This window comes from Chenopodium quinoa, unplaced genomic scaffold (assembly GCF_001683475.1).
Source record: "Chenopodium quinoa cultivar QQ74 unplaced genomic scaffold, ASM168347v1, whole genome shotgun sequence".
Taxonomy (NCBI): domain Eukaryota; kingdom Viridiplantae; phylum Streptophyta; class Magnoliopsida; order Caryophyllales; family Amaranthaceae; genus Chenopodium; species Chenopodium quinoa.
This window is the reverse complement of record NW_018742684.1, coordinates 1737144-1756914: the sequence shown is the minus strand read 5'-3', so window position 1 is coordinate 1756914 and position 19771 is coordinate 1737144. Positions and strand designations below refer to the sequence as shown.

General features: G+C 33.4%; 2 protein-coding genes and 1 long non-coding RNA gene across 3 annotated transcripts; 1 reads left to right on the top strand and 2 right to left on the bottom strand.

Moving 5' to 3' along the window:
* Positions 1–330: 330 nt before the first annotated feature.
* Positions 331–8469, bottom strand: LOC110722710 (probable inactive ATP-dependent zinc metalloprotease FTSHI 1, chloroplastic). Its single transcript, XM_021901998.1, has 15 exons — positions 7461–8469; positions 7301–7385; positions 5919–6353; positions 5751–5804; positions 5596–5661; positions 4694–4789; positions 4492–4620; positions 3812–3864; positions 3521–3716; positions 3194–3308; positions 2523–2797; positions 2035–2118; positions 1836–1948; positions 1502–1751; positions 331–941 (listed from the first exon to the last, which is right to left on the bottom strand). The coding sequence occupies exons 1-15, from the start codon at positions 8195–8197 to the stop codon at positions 753–755; spliced, it is 2877 nt and encodes a 958-aa protein (XP_021757690.1). The 5' UTR covers positions 8198–8469; the 3' UTR covers positions 331–752.
* Positions 8470–13590: 5121 nt separating this feature from the next.
* Positions 13591–14322, top strand: LOC110722709. The gene is made up of 2 exons (XR_002511628.1): positions 13591–13728; positions 14082–14322. It is a non-coding gene; the product is annotated as an uncharacterized LOC110722709 (long non-coding RNA).
* Positions 14323–15170: 848 nt separating this feature from the next.
* LOC110722707 lies at positions 15171–18493 on the bottom strand. The gene is made up of 2 exons (XM_021901997.1): positions 17817–18493; positions 15171–17258 (listed from the first exon to the last, which is right to left on the bottom strand). Exon 2 carries the CDS (start codon positions 17248–17250, stop codon positions 16114–16116), a length of 1137 nt encoding a protein of 378 aa, XP_021757689.1. The 5' UTR covers positions 17251–17258; positions 17817–18493; the 3' UTR covers positions 15171–16113.
* Between the last annotated feature and the right edge of the window lie 1278 nt (positions 18494–19771).

The window sequence follows — 19771 nt, the reverse complement described above, 5'->3', positions numbered from 1 at the left end:
GGTACTTGGAAATGTCCTCTCCCCGACTCTCAAGTGGTCAAGTATGGTAAGATTGGTTCGAGGTCAGATTTAATTGAGTTATTCACTCTATAAAACATGAAAGGTGCGCCACATTTTTCAAGCAACTAATTATCTCAGAATAATTACTTATGCGTGTTGATTAAGCATCTTATTCATGAGAAAGCCAAGGGAGCAAGTGGTTTATATTTGATTATATATTTATATACATGATATATTAGATCTTGGTTGATTTCAAAGAGTTGAGAATAAGGTAGCTTATATTAAGGCTCGTGTCATCCTTCAACCTTAGAAGTTTAATAGAACAACGCATGTTGAATGATATTCCTTCTTATATTGTCCGTCAAATTCAACCTCTCTCCGCCTAAACAATTGTAGTACTTATACTACGAAGTATTTAGCTTAGGTAAAATACAATTTCACTATTGCTCCCTCAACATGGAGCTAGGCAAAATATTGGGCCAAGAATCTCTGTACATTAAACGTCAACAAGTGACAAAACTACAAAAACAGCTTACAGACTCATTTCAAAACTTCAAATTTCCTTAATATGTGAGAGCTTACAACTAATAGCTTAACCCGCGTTCTTCCTCTCAGCCTGCTTGGGGCATGTCTCCAGTATGTCAGTACAATGGATTAGATTATAGACGCTATGGCTCACATATCAAGGAAATCGACTTCTATGCAACACACTGATTCCGTTGTTGTCCTGGTCTATCAATGGCATGGAAATGTTACACCAATTCACCACTTGATGAAGTTGCCAATGCATGCTCTAGCTCATAGCCTTGGTCCTCACTAAAGAACGGAAGGCTACCAGGATGTTCCTCCTCCAACAGAAGGCTCACTGATGTTTCTGCAGGGTATTTGTCAATGATAAAATCAATTTCTGCTCCGCTGATCTCCTTTTGGTTTAATAGAACCTGAAAATGGAACACAACAAAGATCAAATACTACATGGCAAGAGTTCCACACAGTCTCACATCACATTTGTGTCCAGAAAGTTACGGTTTTTCTCAACCATTTCAGGTGACTTGGTGAGCAACCATGCATCAGTACCTTCACTATCTCCCCTTTCATGTGGATGTGTGTTCAAAGGAGTAATTCAATCAACAATTACCCAAATCAAGAGCACATGATGACATGAATGAGAATAATAACTAACAGGAACTTCTCAAATTTATGAATCTAAAAAACAAATTGACAATATAGTTGCAGCAAGCAACAAGAAACCACCTTTGCTTAAATACAACACTCATAAAAAACTGACGCTTTTTCAACAATAAATGTACATGCCATTTGGGGTGGGGGGTGGGGGTGGAATTACCCTTGGCAGGTACCAGAAATGAATTGGTAGAGCAGCCTTGAGGCATTTAAGAGGGGGGTTGTGCACTTGTGCTATACAAATATTTCTATTTTAGAAAGCCCAAGAACCAAATCAATTTGATGAAAAGGGCATTAGATCCAGCAAACAGTCATATACCTTTACAGTTTTGAGCAAAGCGGCATGATGCTGTCTAAGCAGCAAAACAGTCTTCTTATACATCTCCCGCAACAATTCTTCAGTTCGCTTGGCAATTTCATCGTCCAAATTGAAATTAAGTGGGGGTTCTGTAAGATCATAGTCATCATACAAGGAACCCTCAAAGTCCAGCCTGGGTCCCACAAATTTAGCCGTCTTCCTCCAAGGAGGTGGTTCCCCATGTATGACCATAGGGTTCTCCAGATTCCATCTGATAGAAAAATGGAAACATTGATCTATTAAAAAAAAAAAGGAAAACATAGTAAGGTAAAGAGAAGCTGAGAAATAAACTTACATGGTTATAATTTTTCGGGCAAGCCAGGTTGCATCAGCAAGATAGTTAACTGATGCCCTTGATGTATCACGTCCATATATAACGTCCTCAGCAGCTCTCCCACCAAGAAATACCTTTCCATGTAAATTCAGGTCAACAAAAAATGATCTTTACACCATAACAAATGGATAAAAAGACTAAGAAATCTTAATGTTTGAACCTGTAAACGATGTAGCAACTGTGGCCGCCTCTCAAACATGTATAACTCATCATCAAGACGATGAAATACGACTTGTGATAGTGTCTGCAAAAATAACCCAATACATGTTAGGCTAAGTAACACTAATCAAATCATCAGTACCTGCTTCACGGATATAAGAAAATTAAACCAACCATCCTAGAAAAAGTTATTTTATAGACCTACATTTTTTCCAGCCTTGCCATAAGGTATATTGGGGAAAGCACATGAGCATTATACAAATATATACTTTAATTTTATGGAACTAGTTGACATTTCAATACCCAATCAAAGAATTTTACTGCTTTTAAGCAGCATAACAAAAGCACTTGTTGTTCATAAAAGTTTCATATAAGCCATTAGCCATGCTCACGACATAGAGAATACTTAATGAAGGCTGACAAGTGACAGGGTAGGTACAAATGACAAGAAACGAGTTTCAAGAAAGAGTCATAAGGAAACAAGGTAACCTGGCCACGTGGGTTGATAGACACACGATCACAACGTTCAACTTTTGCATTCTCAAGCCTTCTAAGCAAATGAGATGTTATAGCAGTTCCCACTTCAGCTGTGGCCCTGCGACATTGTCCTTGGTGCCCCAACTCTATGCCGACACGTTTAGGCCCAATTGTTAGTCGATCCACTGCATCATCAAGATCAGACTGGTCAACCTCTTCATGCCCTTTCCTAGCAGCAACTAAAGCAGCTTCTTGCAACAGCTGAGCCAACTTCGCACCAGTCCATCCTGAACATGCATGAATATCATATCGTCATACAAGCACATCTATAGAGAGGTCAATATATCCTGTAAGAACTAATACTTCCTCCATTTCTTTTTAGTTGCATCGTGTTCTTGAAACGGAAGTTTCAAATTAGTTGCATCACTTTCCCTTTTAGTTAATAAACTCTATCTCTCTCCTATCACATGGGTCCTTTTTCTTTTTTTTTTTCTTTTTTTTCTATTCCCTCTATCTCTCTCATCTCCAACAATTGCCTAGGAGTCCACGATTTGCAAAGTGATGCAGCTAAAAACAACGGAGGTTGTAATCTCATACATCAAAACAGGTCTCATTCACAATTCAAGCATGTCAATTGTCAACATGTAATATGCCATATAAGGTCATATATCATATTGCCATACCAGGTAAGTCATTGGCATAACTGGACAAATCAACAGAAGGAGACAATTTCACTTTGCGGGCATGAACTTTCAAGACTTCCAATCTTCCTTTAGCATTGGGAGGTTGAACTCTTATCTATACAAGAAGGAAAAAGGTCCGATTAACAAATTTTTTTACCATATAAAAGTATTAATGAAGATAAGCTAAATAATCAGCACTTTCAAATTAAGTAGGAAGCAATAGTTCTTAGATTGTCATCTTATAAGAAGTATGTATAGCCAAGGCTGTAAGATATCATGATACACCGCACTTATTAAAAATGGGAAGAAAATACAGAGTTTACAAACCTTTCTATCAAAACGACCTGGTCGAAGAAGTGCAGGGTCCAACAAATCCATTCTGTTGGTAGCACCTAGAAAGATGACACCTTTGCCAGTATCAAAACCATCAAGTTCAATTAAGAGCTGATTCAAAGTAGTTTCTCTCTCTTGAGTGGCTGCATTATACAGATTATCACTTGAATCACTGAATATTCCTTGCCGCCTGAATTTACAAAACCCAGGAAAATTAAATCAAAATATCCAGTAAACATATGGCTAATAATCTTCCAAAAATTGATTTGACAATAAGATATGCACCGTGTAGCTAATGCATCAATTTCATCAATGAATATGACAGATGGCTTATTTACCTGCAAAATGTAATGTTTATTAATCAGTAAATGAAAATGGTGCAGAGCAGTTTGTGTAACAGTTTTACATGTTAATCAGCTCTTAAGAAGCATACACCAAAGTTGCCACAAAGACAACATCACACCATCAAGCAGATGAGACTCTGTAATGAACTGGAATTTTGGGCAGAAAATTAAGGGAAGAAGAAAATGATGATATGAAAAATTACAGAAAATTAAAGGGTTATTTTACTTATTCAAGCTTACAAGAGGCTTGATTAACACAAAAAGAACTAAATGAAATACTCAAATTCAATAATACCCGGCATATACACTTCCTCCTTCCAAGTTGGACTATTCACTACAATCATTGCCCTCAGTACTACACGATGCAATTAAGACTCCAGCCTAAATAAGGTTTTGGTGATCACTAATCCAACAGTTGCAGAGTAATTTCTCAAATTAACTACTAATACACAGAATGTGAGGACTCTGACTTCTCAGGAAACATTGCGCAGAAAGGGATATAAAATTGTAAAACATGGGTCATACAAAGTCAGTACTCAGTAGCATCCATGAAGCGCGATGCTGGCATGTTGACTTCTACACACTGATATGTGATGACAGGAAGCAAGTATGTCACTTTACCTTGGCTCTCTTGAATAAATCCCTGATACGTGCAGAACCAACACCGACAAGAACTTCAACAAACTCTGACCCAGCCATTTGGTAAAATGGAACACCAGCTTCACCAGCTATCGCTTTTGCAACTAAAGTCTGCCAGACAAGGGATAAATATTTTAACATTGCATGTACCAACAAAACACCATAAACACCATCTATATATTACCTTTCCACAACCAGGTGGCCCTTCCAGAAGGACTCCATGAGGAGGTTTAATTCCCAGTTTATCAAAAAGATCTGGATTCTTCAAGTAATTCACCAACTACAGAAAGCACACAACAAAAGCAACAAATTCAGTTACAATTCAGAAGACAGTATCAAAATATTGGCAAAAAATTATTGAGAGGGGAAATCACTCAGGGCTGGATATCAGCTTGCTCATAGACTAAAACCTTTCAAGACAAGCTGTCTATGCGGAAACCTTAGTTTTTCAAACAGGACTTAAACTAAGAAGAAATACGGAGTAGAAAATTTTAATCAATTTATTCAGAAACTATGAGCTATAAAAGAAATATAGACAATGACAGAGGCCATGCATAATTTGCTGCATGAAAACAAGACATATTGATTCAAAAACTCATGAGCCATCAAGCAGTTCAAAAAGGCCAGTTTATAGCAAAGACAGCATCAATAATCTTTTTACCAGTATCTCGCAAAGGAAAAGGACAAGTATAAAGACCTGGATGGACATAAACCACGGAGACCAGTCATATGAGGCTAATCACTTATTCTTAAGTACTCATGATGCAGCGGTAATTATTGCTCCTTATCACTTTAAGCGCCAACAAGTAACTTTCAGCCAGTGACCATAAGGCCCAGAACAGAAGAAACTAAGAAAGAGTAGTAGAATAACATAATAAAGTCAAATGGTGATCCCTAGTGTTCTTTTATATTCACCAAACACATACTTTCTCAGTCATAAACAATGCCCTTTAACAGAGACAAGAAGTTTAGGCAGTAAAAGCAACCAATACATGGTATAATTAATCTTCCCAATGTAATATAGTTATGCAAGTAGAATTTCTATTAATAAGCATGATGATCATTGATCAAAGTGTATATATTTACCTCTTGAAGCTCTTCAACTGCTTCTTCAATGCCAGCTACATCAGCAAAAGTGACCCCAGTTGAACCCTACAAACTATATTTAGTGAGTATCATATGATTAATTATCAATTACAGAAAAAGAACATAAAATAGACAGAATTTTCCAAGGTATTTACATCAACTCGAGCCTGAGGCTTGGATTGTGAAAAATCAATACCTTGCCAAATATCCTACACATTAAACACATCACAAGAATTAGCATGTACAGATACCAGCCACATTAAAAAAGACAAAAAAAATTACACAATGCTCCTTGTATATAAGAAAGAAAGGTGGTGACATACCCACTTCTTGAAATTCTTTGGTCTTCTTGAAAGAGTAAAACGTACAAGGAGAACCATAGTTAAAAGAACCAATGAGATTGGTTTAAGTATCTCAAGACTAGCAGATAAACCACCAAAAGTATAAAATTCAGATATCTTGGAAATTAATCCTCCATCGCTAAACATGTCAGTAAGATTATCCCAAACTCTCTCCGCAATACCAAAAATGATTCCGAGGAAGAGTTTGAGAAAAGGCTTAACAATAGGCCAGGCAATGTACACAGTAGCAACAAAAACAAAGCTGGTGGCAGCAAAAACAGCTGAAGCAAGAAAGCTTCCAACAACAACTGCAGCAGCTGCCAAGACAACAGTAACCATTCCAAATTCCACCATAATTCTGCTTGATATGGAGGATGCAATAGGATTAGGATACTCCGGCAATTTCACAATTGATGCCTGTATAAAAGACATGGAATAAATACAAACTGTTGACTAACTGGCAAAAGTTTACGCCAAAAAGGCAAAAAATATATTTTGATTCTGCACACCACCACCGGTGCAACCAATCTTCTCTTTTCAGGGAAAAGGGGAGGGGGGGGGGGGGGGGGGGGGGGGGGGGGGGGCTGGTTGAAAGCGCTCATTGCAAACAAGGGGGCTGGTTGAAAATGTTCGTTGCAAACAAAAAAAATCATGTTATGTACTATTTGAAAGTTGAGACATCTTCAAGAGATCAGAAATTTTTGTAACGAGTAATCGATATTCATGATGGAAAGGAAATGATCTAGGGCATGATGCAGTATTTAGCAAAATTGATAAACAAAGTACAGAGTCTTTCTTGACTTTGAAATTTGAAGAATAAGGAGAGGAGGAAGAAAATTGAACTTAGTTGTTAAATGATACTTGTAGTATATTACAGATATAAAGAGGTTTATATCCGCCATTCTCTTCATTTTCTGCTCATGAAAATGTCCATAGAATGAATCTTCAACAAGGAGGCAATGTATTATAGATGCATTTCATAATGGTCAAAATGCATTGGGACAAGAAAGAAATGCAAAAACAGACTTTCCATACAAGGTGTAAACAGATTTTGCATATTGCAATTAATATCTACCAAAAGTAGACAGCAACATGATACAAATACAATACCATCATACCCCTCAACAGGCAAGGATTAAGAACTTGATAAAACACAAAAATTTGAAAAACAACCGTAAGCAAAACAAAAGCTCGTTGAACACATTATCACAATACTATAGCTTACAACCTTACTTAAAACCATTAAGTACTATCAATGGTAATTATGGAACACAAAAATAATATTGCAATTACGAGTTTACGATCTTCCAATTACTAGTCTAGCTATAATGGATTAATAACTCCCGTGTTTTGAGTGAAATTACCGTAGCTCGTGTCTCTATTTCATACTGAGGACCAGTATACTCTGTCAAGATCAGCTGTGCTTGATTAGCATCCAACTGCATTGCCCTGCCAAAAACTGCATAACATTATCATCAAAATCATTCAAAACCAGTCAAAACATTAAAGCAATCAGTATCTCACCATCGAGTTCGATGCAAGCTCTTCTCTCCAGGAGTTTCTTTCAGCTCCACAATATAATCTCTAACCTCATCCCCAGTAACCATTCCACTCTGCTCCTCCTTGAGAGTCAACAACTTAACCTTATCCTTCCTCATAAACTTCACAAACTCCTCATAGCTCATTTTCGGCAACGCCTCAAAACTCCGATCAAATTCCTCTTCTTCAGACAAATTCACCCCAAACAATTGCTCTGGAACATAGAGCTTCCCTCTAAATTCCCTCAATATATCCTTCAAATACACATCACCCTCCAATTTTTCACCCCCATTTTCCTCAACAACCTCATTTTCCCTCCCCTTATCCTTCGAAATCAGCTTCTTCAACACCTCAAAAGCTCCAAAACGATATCTTTTGTTCTTTAAATTCTCTATTTCAGTCGAAGTAAGCACTTCATCTCCAATTCGAAACCTGGGTTCTACTTGGCTAGGGTTTTCCTTCAAAACCCTAGTCACAAAATCCTCATTATTCAAATTCGTCGTATCCTCAGTCGATGATTTACAGGCTAAAATGGGTCGCGGACGAGTGAATTGAACTTGAACCCTAGAAAATTTAGTAGCATTGAATTGCTGAGAATGTTTCCGAATTCGAATTGAAGCAATGCTTGAGCAGCTTAGAATTTTGATTGGATATGGTTGATAAACCCTAGTAGGCAAAAGACATTCTCGTGTGCACATAGTTTGGGGGTTGAATTGGGGCATAAGTTCATCAAATTAGGGTTTATGTGAAAGAAATCGGACTTCCTTATCGGGGTATTTCTGCAACCACAGTGGACACCATGTAAGCAGCTGGGGAAGAAGACAACTAGAAGCTAACTGTTGGCTAAGACATTTTATAAGTAGTGTTTTATGGAGTTTATAGATAACACAATTAACAAATGTACCAATTACACTTTATTAAGAATTGAATTCAAATAGGATCAGAAAAAAAAAAAAAAAAAAAAAAAAGAATTGAATTCAAATACTATTTTTTAAAAGTTTTTCCTTCACTCTTCTCCTTTTCTTTCATTCTCTTTCTTCAGATGTCAACTGTAAATTTTTACCGGTGATAAGCCTTAAAAAACTTTTTAATTGCTTTTAATAAATGGATCTCATCTTTATGATGGTGTTTAATCAATTAGGTTTATTTTCTTTGCTTGTTCGTGTGCTAAACATTGAAGATTTAGGGGTTTATTTTCTTTGCTTGTTCGTGTGCTAAAGATTGAAGATTTAGGGGTTTTAACGTCTCTGAAAGTATCTAGAAGGTCATACGAGTTTTTTCGCCCAAATAACTACTCATTCGTGGGTCTCAAACTGAATTAGTGCTAACTCGCAGATTGTATTGCTTCAGATGAAGTTTTTTTATTAAGGTGATTGATCGAATCAACGATGTTACTAGTTCTAAGGTGATTTGTACTAGTGTTAAAATTTTAGATTTCCTAGGAATTATTTGTAAGTGTCGTTTGGCTATCTTTCATTAATGAAATCCTTTTTCTTCTCGTCAAAAAAAATAATTGAACTAAAATAAACTTTTTTTTTTAATAGCAAAAATATTTCATTAATTAAAAGTCATACGACATCTACAATAGAGAAGGAAATTAGGTACTGAACTAAAATTAGGCTGAAGAACATGTCCTTAGATGAACTCGTATTGCTAAGAGCGTTTTGGGTTGATAAAGTGTAAATTCCCAGGGGTAAAAGCGTAGGTAAAACACATACTATTTCAAAAAAAAAATAGAGGAAACTGAATGCGTGAATAAACAAACAAGTACGTCGTTTTAGCAATTAGTATTAGGTACTCCTGGAGTACCTAGTATTGTACTCTAGGGCCCAGCCCAATCTAATAAATGGGATAAAAACCCAGTTAACGAAATTAAAGCATATAAGGCTAAATTTGACAAAATAACAACTTAGGAAAAGCAAATAACCTGAAACTAACTCCATATACTTGTAAAGGTGGATGAAAAAATATCAAATCATTTCATTTTATCTCCACTATCTTCACTTTCTCTCTCCATTTGAACTAGTCCTGCAAATTTTTTGTCCACTAAAGGTCATATTCAACTTCAAGATCATGTCCAAAATCAAAATAAATTATCGAAATGCATATCAAGGGAAGTAAGTATTTGTTTAATTATTTAAAAAGTATTTTGCAATTGTACAATTATAACATGAAATTTGCAATTAAGACAAGCAAGTATGGCAAACCAATTAAATGATAATGAAAAACTAGATGAAAGTATATTTAAAAACAAAAATTATAGATAAGTTCTTGTTATTTTGATCAATTTTGTTTCTAGGCTTATGTTATTCAGCATTGCATATTATGTTATTTTGATTGTGAAGTCAGATCTGTATTTCTAAAATGTGTTTTAATTTGTTACTGTCATTCTTTAAAATGATTATATTTTGCTCAATATATAATGTTATTCTACTTGAAATCTAATGTCATTTTGGGTTTATCATCATGTGTTGTTTTAGTCTTTGAAAGTAGATTTGTTTTGACGGAATTATTTAACGCTCTTCTAAAACATAATTTTTTAATTTGTTTCATAATTTAAATGATATATTTTGTTTTAAGCGTAATGTTATTTTATTTTTATCATGTGTTATTTTAACGAAATCCTAACTTTGTGTTGTTTTGTTATTTTAATGTATCCTTTATTATTCTACTTAACCTTTGAGTTAAGTTGTTATTTTTTTTAATATCTTATGTTATTTTCAATAGAAGTTTAAGTTATTCAGTTATCAAGTTATGTGTTATTTTAGGTCGAACTTTGAGTTACTTCATACACAAATTGATGTTATTCTATTTAAAGTCTATTGTTATTTTGTTTTAAACATTTGATATTCAAATAAATCGTATCTTCTGTTATTATATTTTAAATTAGTGCCGTTTTTAATTTTCAGAAATTACAATTGGAATAAAAAAATTGATTGGGTTCACAAAAATTAAAAGAAAATAGAGGAAAAAAAGAATAGCATGAAGAAAAAGAGGAAAACAAGGGAGAAGAAATTCACAGAAATTGAAAGAAAATACAGGAAACAAAGTATAGCGGAAGAAAAAGGGGAAAACAGAGAAGATGGAAGGGATAACAGAACGACGTCGTTTGACCCTGGAGTATCATGCTCACGATACTCCAGGAGTAGGGTAGAAATTGTACTTTACATCATCACCGTACTTTTTTTTTTTTTAAGTTTAATTTTCCAGCTAGTACTCCCTCTATTATCCCTAATTATCGAATACGGTCCTTAATTTGTAGCGTTTTAGTCCCTTAACTATTGAGTGAAATAATTTAGTCACTCAACAATCAAGGAGTATTATTTCAGTCCAAATAGTTTAGAAACCTTGCCTAATCATTAATAGTTTATGGATTATCAATCAATCAATTAACCTATACTAAAAGAGAATCTAAAGTGACACTTGTCACGATGTTATAAAAAAATTTCCCGCCTTTTTTTTTTTTTTTTTTACCAAATTTTAATAACTTCCATTTTATAACCTACCATAATACTTATTTCCATTTTGACAACACATTTTATCCAATCATACTCAATTATTTTTTTATTATTATTTTTCAACATATATTTTATGTACTGTACTATAAATCTTTTGGTTACAAATATACTAACATAGTTTAAAATTAAGGTATTGACATATATCATCATCTAAGATTATCACAATATTATTATAATTTTTTTCTTCCAACTTAAAATTTATTTTAATTAAAAATCAATTAACCTATACTAAAAGCGAATGTAAAGTGACACTTGTCACGATGTTATAAAAAAAATTTCCCGCCTTTTTTTCTTTTTTTTTTTTTTTTTTTTTGCCAAATTTTAATAACTTCCATTTTATAACCCACCATAATACTTATTTCCATTTTGACAACACATTTTATCCAATCATACTCAATTATTTATTTTTTATTATTATTTTTCAACATATATTTTATATACTATAAATTCTTTAATTACAAATATACTAACATAGTTTAAAATTAAAGTATTGACATATATCATCATCCAAGATTATCATAATATTATTATAATTTTTTTCCTCCAACTTAAAATTAATTTTAATTAAAAATAGGAATAATAATTTTGGTAGGATAATTTGTATAAATCTTACAAATATACATAACGTCTATAAGAACAACTTAACAAAATCATTTTATTATATTATACTCCTCCGTTTTTTTATAAGTTATGGTTGGATTTGCACATTTGTTGAGACACAACTTTGACCATCAATATCTTTGATTAGAGACTAATATTTTGTTACAATTTTATTTTTTTTTTGATAAATTTGTTGAATTTACACCATTCTTTATAAAATTTGTGAGTTAAGAGTACAATTAGGTACTCAATTCTTAAAAATTTCACCTTTTAGGTACTGAATTTTTTTTACTTTGCTTTTGAGTACTGAGTTAAGAATTCCGGCCAAAAAAAATAAATCAGCCAAAGAATTCAGTACCTTGGGTTAAAGAATTTATTACCTTTGGTTAAGAGTATGTGGGCCCCATACCTAATTAAAAAATTAATATTTTTAAAAATAAAAAATAAATAAATGTATTAAATTTGACTAAGAAACTAGCCGTTAGTTTCTCTATTTAAAGGGGCATGAACCTGGCAGAATCACCATTGTTGCTTAACAAAATTCATCCAAAACCATTTGTCCCTGGTTCAATTTCAATAAAAAAAAAAAACAAAACCAGCAAGACAGAATCTGTAGCAGTTTAACCAGCAACAAAATTCATCAAAAAAGATTCATTGACCATGTTTATTTAGGCAGAAATTCTTCAAGGTTTTCCCAGATTTTGTAGAAAAAAAAAATAAAAAAAAAAACACAGAAACAGAAGTTGCTTCCCCTGCTGCTGGTACTTCAAGTCTGCCCCTGCTGCTGCCTCTTTTGTCCAGCCACAAAATCAGCCATTGTTGCTTAACAAAATTCATCCAAAACCATTTGTCCCTGATTCAAATCCAACCCTTGCACATTGTAAACAACATGAAATCAACATTCTGCTACAATGGAACTTCCAAACTATGACATGGGCCACTAAGTCAAATGATCAACCAAAACTTATAAAGACTAAATAATTAGGAACAACTTACAACAAGTTCATATCATTACCACTTCAGGCCCAAAATTCTTAGTTTAACGGTTCAAAATTCATACCCCCTAATTGTATGTAATTTGTATGAACCTAGTTCTGGAAATTCAGCCTCATAGAAGGATAACTTTGAATATTCCGTGAGGACACAAATTCAGCATATATACACAATTTCACCAAAACCTCCCCTGTTTTAGTGCGAAAAACATATAAACTAATCCAACCCTTGCGCATTGTAAACAACATGAAATCAACATTTAACAACAACACTACCTTAATCCAACAACAAAGCAACAAATTTAACACAAAAAAAATACAACCAATCGACATCATCAATTTGTTCAAAAAAAAAACCCAAAATATTGAAAACCCTAGGTCGCAACAAACATCAACACATGGGCAAAAAATCCAAAATTTATATCAAATTAACAACAAAAACGATGAGAAATTGAGCTTACCTCAAAAAAATGGCGGCTTTTGGTGTCGTTTTCCCCAGAATCGAGCCCAAGATTGCTCGTTGTTATTCGAAAGTGACGCAGCAATGTTTCCAAAAATGGGAAAGAATAAAGGAGCAAAAAAGGGGAATAAAGAAAAAGAAAGGGAAAAAAATGGGTTGACACGCGAATTTTTAATCGGGTGGGGCCCACATACTCTTAACCAAAGGTACTAAATTCTTTAACCCAAGGTACTGAATTCTTTGGCTGATTTATATTTTTTTGGCCGGAATTCTTAATTCAGTACCCAAAAGTAAAGTAAAAATAATTGAGTACCTAAACGGTGAAAAAAGGAAGAATTGAGTACCTGATTTTGTGCTTAACTCAAATTTTGTTGTAAAGTTTAATTATGTTCGTGCATGGCACGGGATTTAACCTAGTTTCAAACTATATGGCAAAATTATTTTACTTTTTTTTTTTTTTACAAAGTGGCAAGATTTAATTATTATTTTATTATACTAGTTTAATAACGGGGGAGTATTTAATTAAAATTTGGGACTATTGAACTTTGAAAGTGACCTTGCACTCTCAAAAAAATAAAAAAAAAAATAAAAAAACAACGATCTCCATTGTTAAGTTTGGGTTGGATTTAGATTAACATCTTATCAAAGGAGAGGAAAATCGGCAAAGCTAACATCAGGTGAAGGTAATTTTATCCTCAATTCATCCTATTTTAATTAATTTTCAATTTATGCCCCCTTGAATTTACGTAAATTGAGTTAGGATTTATTTTTTTATAGTTTTGATGTTGAATTTTTTGCTGTTAATTTACTTAAATTATACTTATATATGATGTTCTTAACAATCGTGTAAAATTTTGTGAGGTATAGTTTGAATTTTACAGAGTTTGAGGCCATTTTTTTTTATATAGTTGATTGATTTAAATTATGCTTATTTATGATGTTCTTGACACGACAAATAATAATTGAAAGACGAATAAATTCAAAAAATTCATGTTATTCATATTACGGTTCCTAATTGATATAATTATATGTGTAGGTAATTGGTATTTGGGTTCTTAACGTACCCGTGACAAATATTTTGAGCATATGAACTTTTTGGATGATCAACAACAATATGAAGAACATACCCATAACAGATTTTTTATTTATAATTGCTATTTTTATTTCTTATAAATTTTCATAGAATGAATTTTCGCATATTTTTTTTATACAAATATGTAGATACATTAAATGCAAAATCTCAAACTATTAACTGATTTAGTTTTTCGGCATTTTTCATGTAATTATAAGCATTTTTTAGGGAAGTCCTTAAACTATTGATGACTAAGTAGGCGAATTCCCTAAACTATTGCCAAGTATACATCTCAAGTCCCTAAATTATTGATGACTAAGCAGGGTCCCTAAACTATTTGGCCGGAAATATTACTCCTTGGTTTGCCACACTCAATAGTTGAGGGACTAAAATGCTACAAATACGTTACTTTAGGAAATGTATTTGACCTTAACTCGATATATACGAGTATAAAAATAAAGATATACTAATATATGTTTTAGGTTTCTGTCTTAAAGACCTTAAAAAGTCAGCCAAATAAAAAATATTAGGCACAGAAGAAGTAGGTCTGAGTGTCATATATCTTGATATATTTTTGGAAAGAACTAGTTTTAATTGTTGGTATTATTCTGTACTCCCAATATACGTTGTGTTGCCTTCAATATATCTTGATATATTTTTGAAAAGAACTAGTTTTAATTGTTGGTATTATTCTGTACTCTCAATATACGTTGTGTTGCCTTCAATGATGCGATAATTGCACAAAAACAATTACATTTTGGGCTAGTAATCTATATCTATATGTATACTTATATATTAAAAAGCGTTTCTAAACCTAAAACAGAATATGTGTCACGTGTCACCCTTTTATGATATACATTTAAAAAATGCTTACATCATGACTTGTACTTGAGACCAATAAGTACTCCGTACTACGATACAAGTCTTACCACCTTAGTTAACCATATATTGTGTAATTTATCCATCAAAATTATAGTTAACTTGGATAAGAGATTAGTCCTTAATTGTACTATTTGTTACATATCATAGGATAATTTAACAACTTATATTAAATTTGTTACAAATATTGGTTCTCCTAATACAAATTTTTATTCAAAATATTACATTTTGAAGATAATTATCAATACATTAAGCAAAAACAATCAAGCGTTAATTACAAACTAACAACTCAAGACATCGTCCGAGCCACACACTAGTTGTCTTTTATTTTCATCTTTTGAACATACTAATGCGCTCCCCCAATCTTGCTAAATAAATCTCAGTCAGTGTGTTGTGATCTTTAACCAAGTAGGAATTATTCAATTTCACAAACGTCAAATAGCCTTATAATAAATTAACGCTCCCCTTGATCCATTTATGCATCACTCACTCATTTCGTCAGGTCCACCAAGCGGCAAATCGTCATCACTCTCATCTTTGGATTCCATGTGAATTATGATGTCAAAATCTTCTGTTTGAATCTTCATGGGAGATTTATCATAAAGCTGAAATTGTAAAGTATTCTGCAAGTGTTCAACAGGACCTTTGCCAAAATGTGAGCTTACATATAAGTCCACATCAATAAAGAAGGGGTAACAGATTGGCATGACAACATAAGACCTAGAAAGCTCTACTTCTTTCCGTGTATGTTCAACTGGGAAGCTCCCTTCTGTCTTCTTGGAAGCTACTCTACGAATAAAATCTATATTGTCTTCAGGCTTGTCAAAAAGAACTTTTCTAAAGTACTTTTTGTCATAGTCGCTCGTATAGTCAAACATACCAGACCAAGCAACAATTCTTCCATAATAATTAGCAAAACCAACACCTATACCTTTGCACAGCAAAATACACTTCACTTCCATCCTTACTGACCGATCAAAGTTTGCATAATGCACCACACAATAGCCAAGATGTCGCTCACCTAGAATTACAGCACCCATGAGCCTATCATATTCACGATCAGCTTGCTCACTATCTGCATAAGAATATTTGATAAACGTTGTACTTCCGTTCTTAATTAAGAGACCTTAAGGTTCACTCTTATCTCAAAATCTGCATGGGAGTCCACAAACCCAGGACTACTAATAGATAACAGTTTACTACCATTCACCAATCTATCAGGATTATTGTCATCTCTCTCAAAAATAGTAAGACTTCTAGTGCCATAAGAAACTGTTATTGTGCCAGAGATACTCAGATCTTCATCATTTTTCCGACCAAGAAAAACAGAAAACACTTCCAACAAACAGTCTCCCGGCTCACAAACTTGTGACAGAAAACACGGCTGAGGTGTCAAGTATTCTTTAGGAGAGTATTGGTATTGCAAATCAAATGGTTCACGCCATCTAACACTCAAAAAGACATTTTCATAAGAAATAAAGCGTAGTTGAAGTTCATCACAATTATAATAGGCACTTGAATGAGTTCTACCCTGTGCAGCCCTAAATTCAGCGGTGCCAACAAAAAATTGCTTATTTGTAACTTCCTCGATTGTATTTGCTTCAATTATCAATGATGCATATGCAGGCACAGCCAATAATTTTCTAGTAAGATTTATAATTGGTTCATCATTTGCATCAAAAACAACCGGTATAGACTGATTTGATGGTACCTTCAAGAGCGTACTCCAAGTATCCCAAGTTGTGCGTGCATAAGTTTTGGCATGATGAGCAACAATAGTTCCAGAAGCCAAAATGCTATTCTTGGAATCTTCTTGGGTTGCAGTTTGTTTTGGAAAGTCCCATAATCCAACATGTACTTCAGCCACAAGTGCACATGCTAGTGCAATATAGTTCACCCTGACATGCCCACAATCTCCCTCAACTACAGAACACTTGCCTTGTTCATAGTCATTGTCTGTTGTACTGTCCAGAAGAACATTGCCCTTGGCAACCACATCATTATCATGAGCCCTATCCTTAAGAAGTATAGATATTACGGGTTTTCGAATTGACAGCACAATGTCAAGACCTGTGAGCAACAAGCCTTGTCCGGCTTCATAAATAACCTCAGCATGCTCTAGACTCCGTTTATAAAGCTGGTGGGTTGTATTTGGATCATTGTTCTCAAAAACGAAAACATCACCATAAACTTCACATGGCCAGGAATTGGGGTAGACGGTGACTGAGAAAACATCAACCATCGGTCGTGCCATGCTAGTGACTGCATTAGACAAGGAAAGGTAAAGACAGTCAGCATAATGCAGAGTAATTAATACCAGAAATAGAATAGCGTCGGAAAAATAATAACAAATTCATAGCCAATTTGAAATTTCACAAATCTAAATCAGTAACAACAACAAAAGACATAGATCTCAGTCAACATTATCAAAACATGAACAATATCATAAAAAAATCAAATTCAATACAGAACTATCATCACCAGCAATTATCATAAAATTAACAATATCATAACAGAAATAATAATTTTAAAATAATAAATCATCCAAAAATTATCAAATTTGAATTCTTATCACAGAACATCAAACTCATATATTATATGCTAAGATTCAATCAACAATAGTTATAATTTTTCAATAATTATAATGGATACTTCAATAATTGAACCCAAAACTAATTTTATTATTCCTCCTAAGAAATAAATAAATAAATAAAAACTAAATATACTAATAAATTAATTCAACGATATTGTAAAATCAAACCCTTGGTGATTGACAAAGGATCAAAGGAAAAAAAAAAAAAAAAAAAAAAAAAAACTCACCTCAAAACCAGCGTCAATGGAGAAGAGAAACTCGGAAAACGCCGCTTCAAGGCACAAGCGTAAAAGAAAAAAGTTTCCAACCAACCTCCGTACGAAACTACGAACTAAGAGCAACGAAGTACGAAGTACGAACTACTTAAAGTAAAGTCTTATGCGGAGTATATAAAAGACTTTAAAAAAAACTAAAAAAACAAAACCAAAAAAAAAAAAAAAAAAACCTTAAGTCCTTAACTGCGCTTAATAGGCAATGGCGGACTTTCAGTAGGGGCCTATGGGCCTGGACCCTGGTACATCCTAACATAAAAAGTCCAAACAAATTAATAAAGCCCAACTCAAAAATCTATAGTACTATATAGAGGGAAATGACTTTTTTGTCGAAAAAGGTTTCTTTCCTAAAATATCCTTCTATTTTGTAAAAATTACGGAGTACATTATTTAGATATAATACGAGAGCATGGAATATTGGAGTGGAATTCTTAATATTTGACTTATTAGTTACGAAGTATTAGCAATATATAACTTGCCTTTTTTTTTCCAATAGTATTTGTATCATTATCCATCAATTTCCAAAGATTAATGAAGTTTTCAAATTTTAAAAGAAGAAGTAATTGTAGCACAACTTAAATGTGTAAGTAGCTATCTAGATTTAAGTTATAGGGGAATTTTCACTTTCTCCTCCTTTCTCTCTCCAAAACCCTAGCCTCCGGCCATGTTCTTTTGAGCTTTTGGGCAGAGCGAAACAGATTTCAGCAGAGCAGATTGAAGCAGAGCAGGGCAGAGCAAAGCAGAGCAGGGCAGAGCAGATTGAAGCAGCTATTTTTAAGTACTATTTTTAAGTAGAGCAGAGCAGATTGAAGCAGAGCAGAGCAGATTTCAGCAGAGTAAAGCAGCTCTAAAGAACGGGGCCTCCATTGTTGATTTTTGAAGGGGCTTTTATCGATTTTAGTCGATGGAAAGCCCCAATCCTTGTTTTTTTTTTTTTTTTTTTATTATTATTGTTTTTTAGGTTTATAATAATGCTTCCTCCTTTTGGGAGGATCTTTTCTCCCTCGAAAGAAAGGGTTTCCGATCTCCTTCGAAAGACAAGGGTCTTGTCTTTTGACCTCCTTCGAAAGACAAGGTTTATCTCCTCTTTTCGAGGTGGAAATTTCTTAGTTTTAAATCCATGGTAGCAGATCCAATGGATTGTCGTGGAATTATTTCGTTGGTGAAAAAGTTATCAAGTTTTCGAATACGGATAGATGAATCAGAAGGAAAACATCCTCACGACTACAAAGGGATCGTTAGATTGTCTCTCCAACAAAGCTGTAATTTTCAGTGATATAAGCGGGAGATGCTCCGCGGTACAAGATCTACTTGACAATCGTAGTTTTTGTGAAGGAAAATTCAATTTGATTCAATATCTTATGTATTTGTTGACGTCGAATTTCTATTGTAGATGTCGTATGACTTTTAATTAATAAAATACTTTTGCTATTCAAAAAAAAATGTGTAAGTAGTTAAAATCTAAATCATGTAATTTTTTTTTTAATTGTTGATAAAAAGAATACGCAATCCATTTCTTCTATAAAAATAGTTAAAATTAGTATAGTTCCCGTGCGATGCACGTTTTAAAAATCAAAATTTTAATTTCATAAAACCGAAACAAAAATAATTCAATTAGTAAAAATCGACATATTTACATTAATAAATTAATTATTAAAATTCTATTCACCAATCACCACAATAATGGTCAATATATTTTTTACGTTATGTGATATGAAAATTATTTTATTGCTGTTATTTTATTCCTTTTTATTTTTTATATTGTTATTTTATTGATTAAAAATGAATAAAATATACACTACACAAGCTAAGGAAAGTCGTTTCCTGTTACCCGTAGTCTATAGAGGGATTCAAAACTAAAATTTTATCGTCATATTAATCGGTTCAATAGTTATGCGATATAATATCTA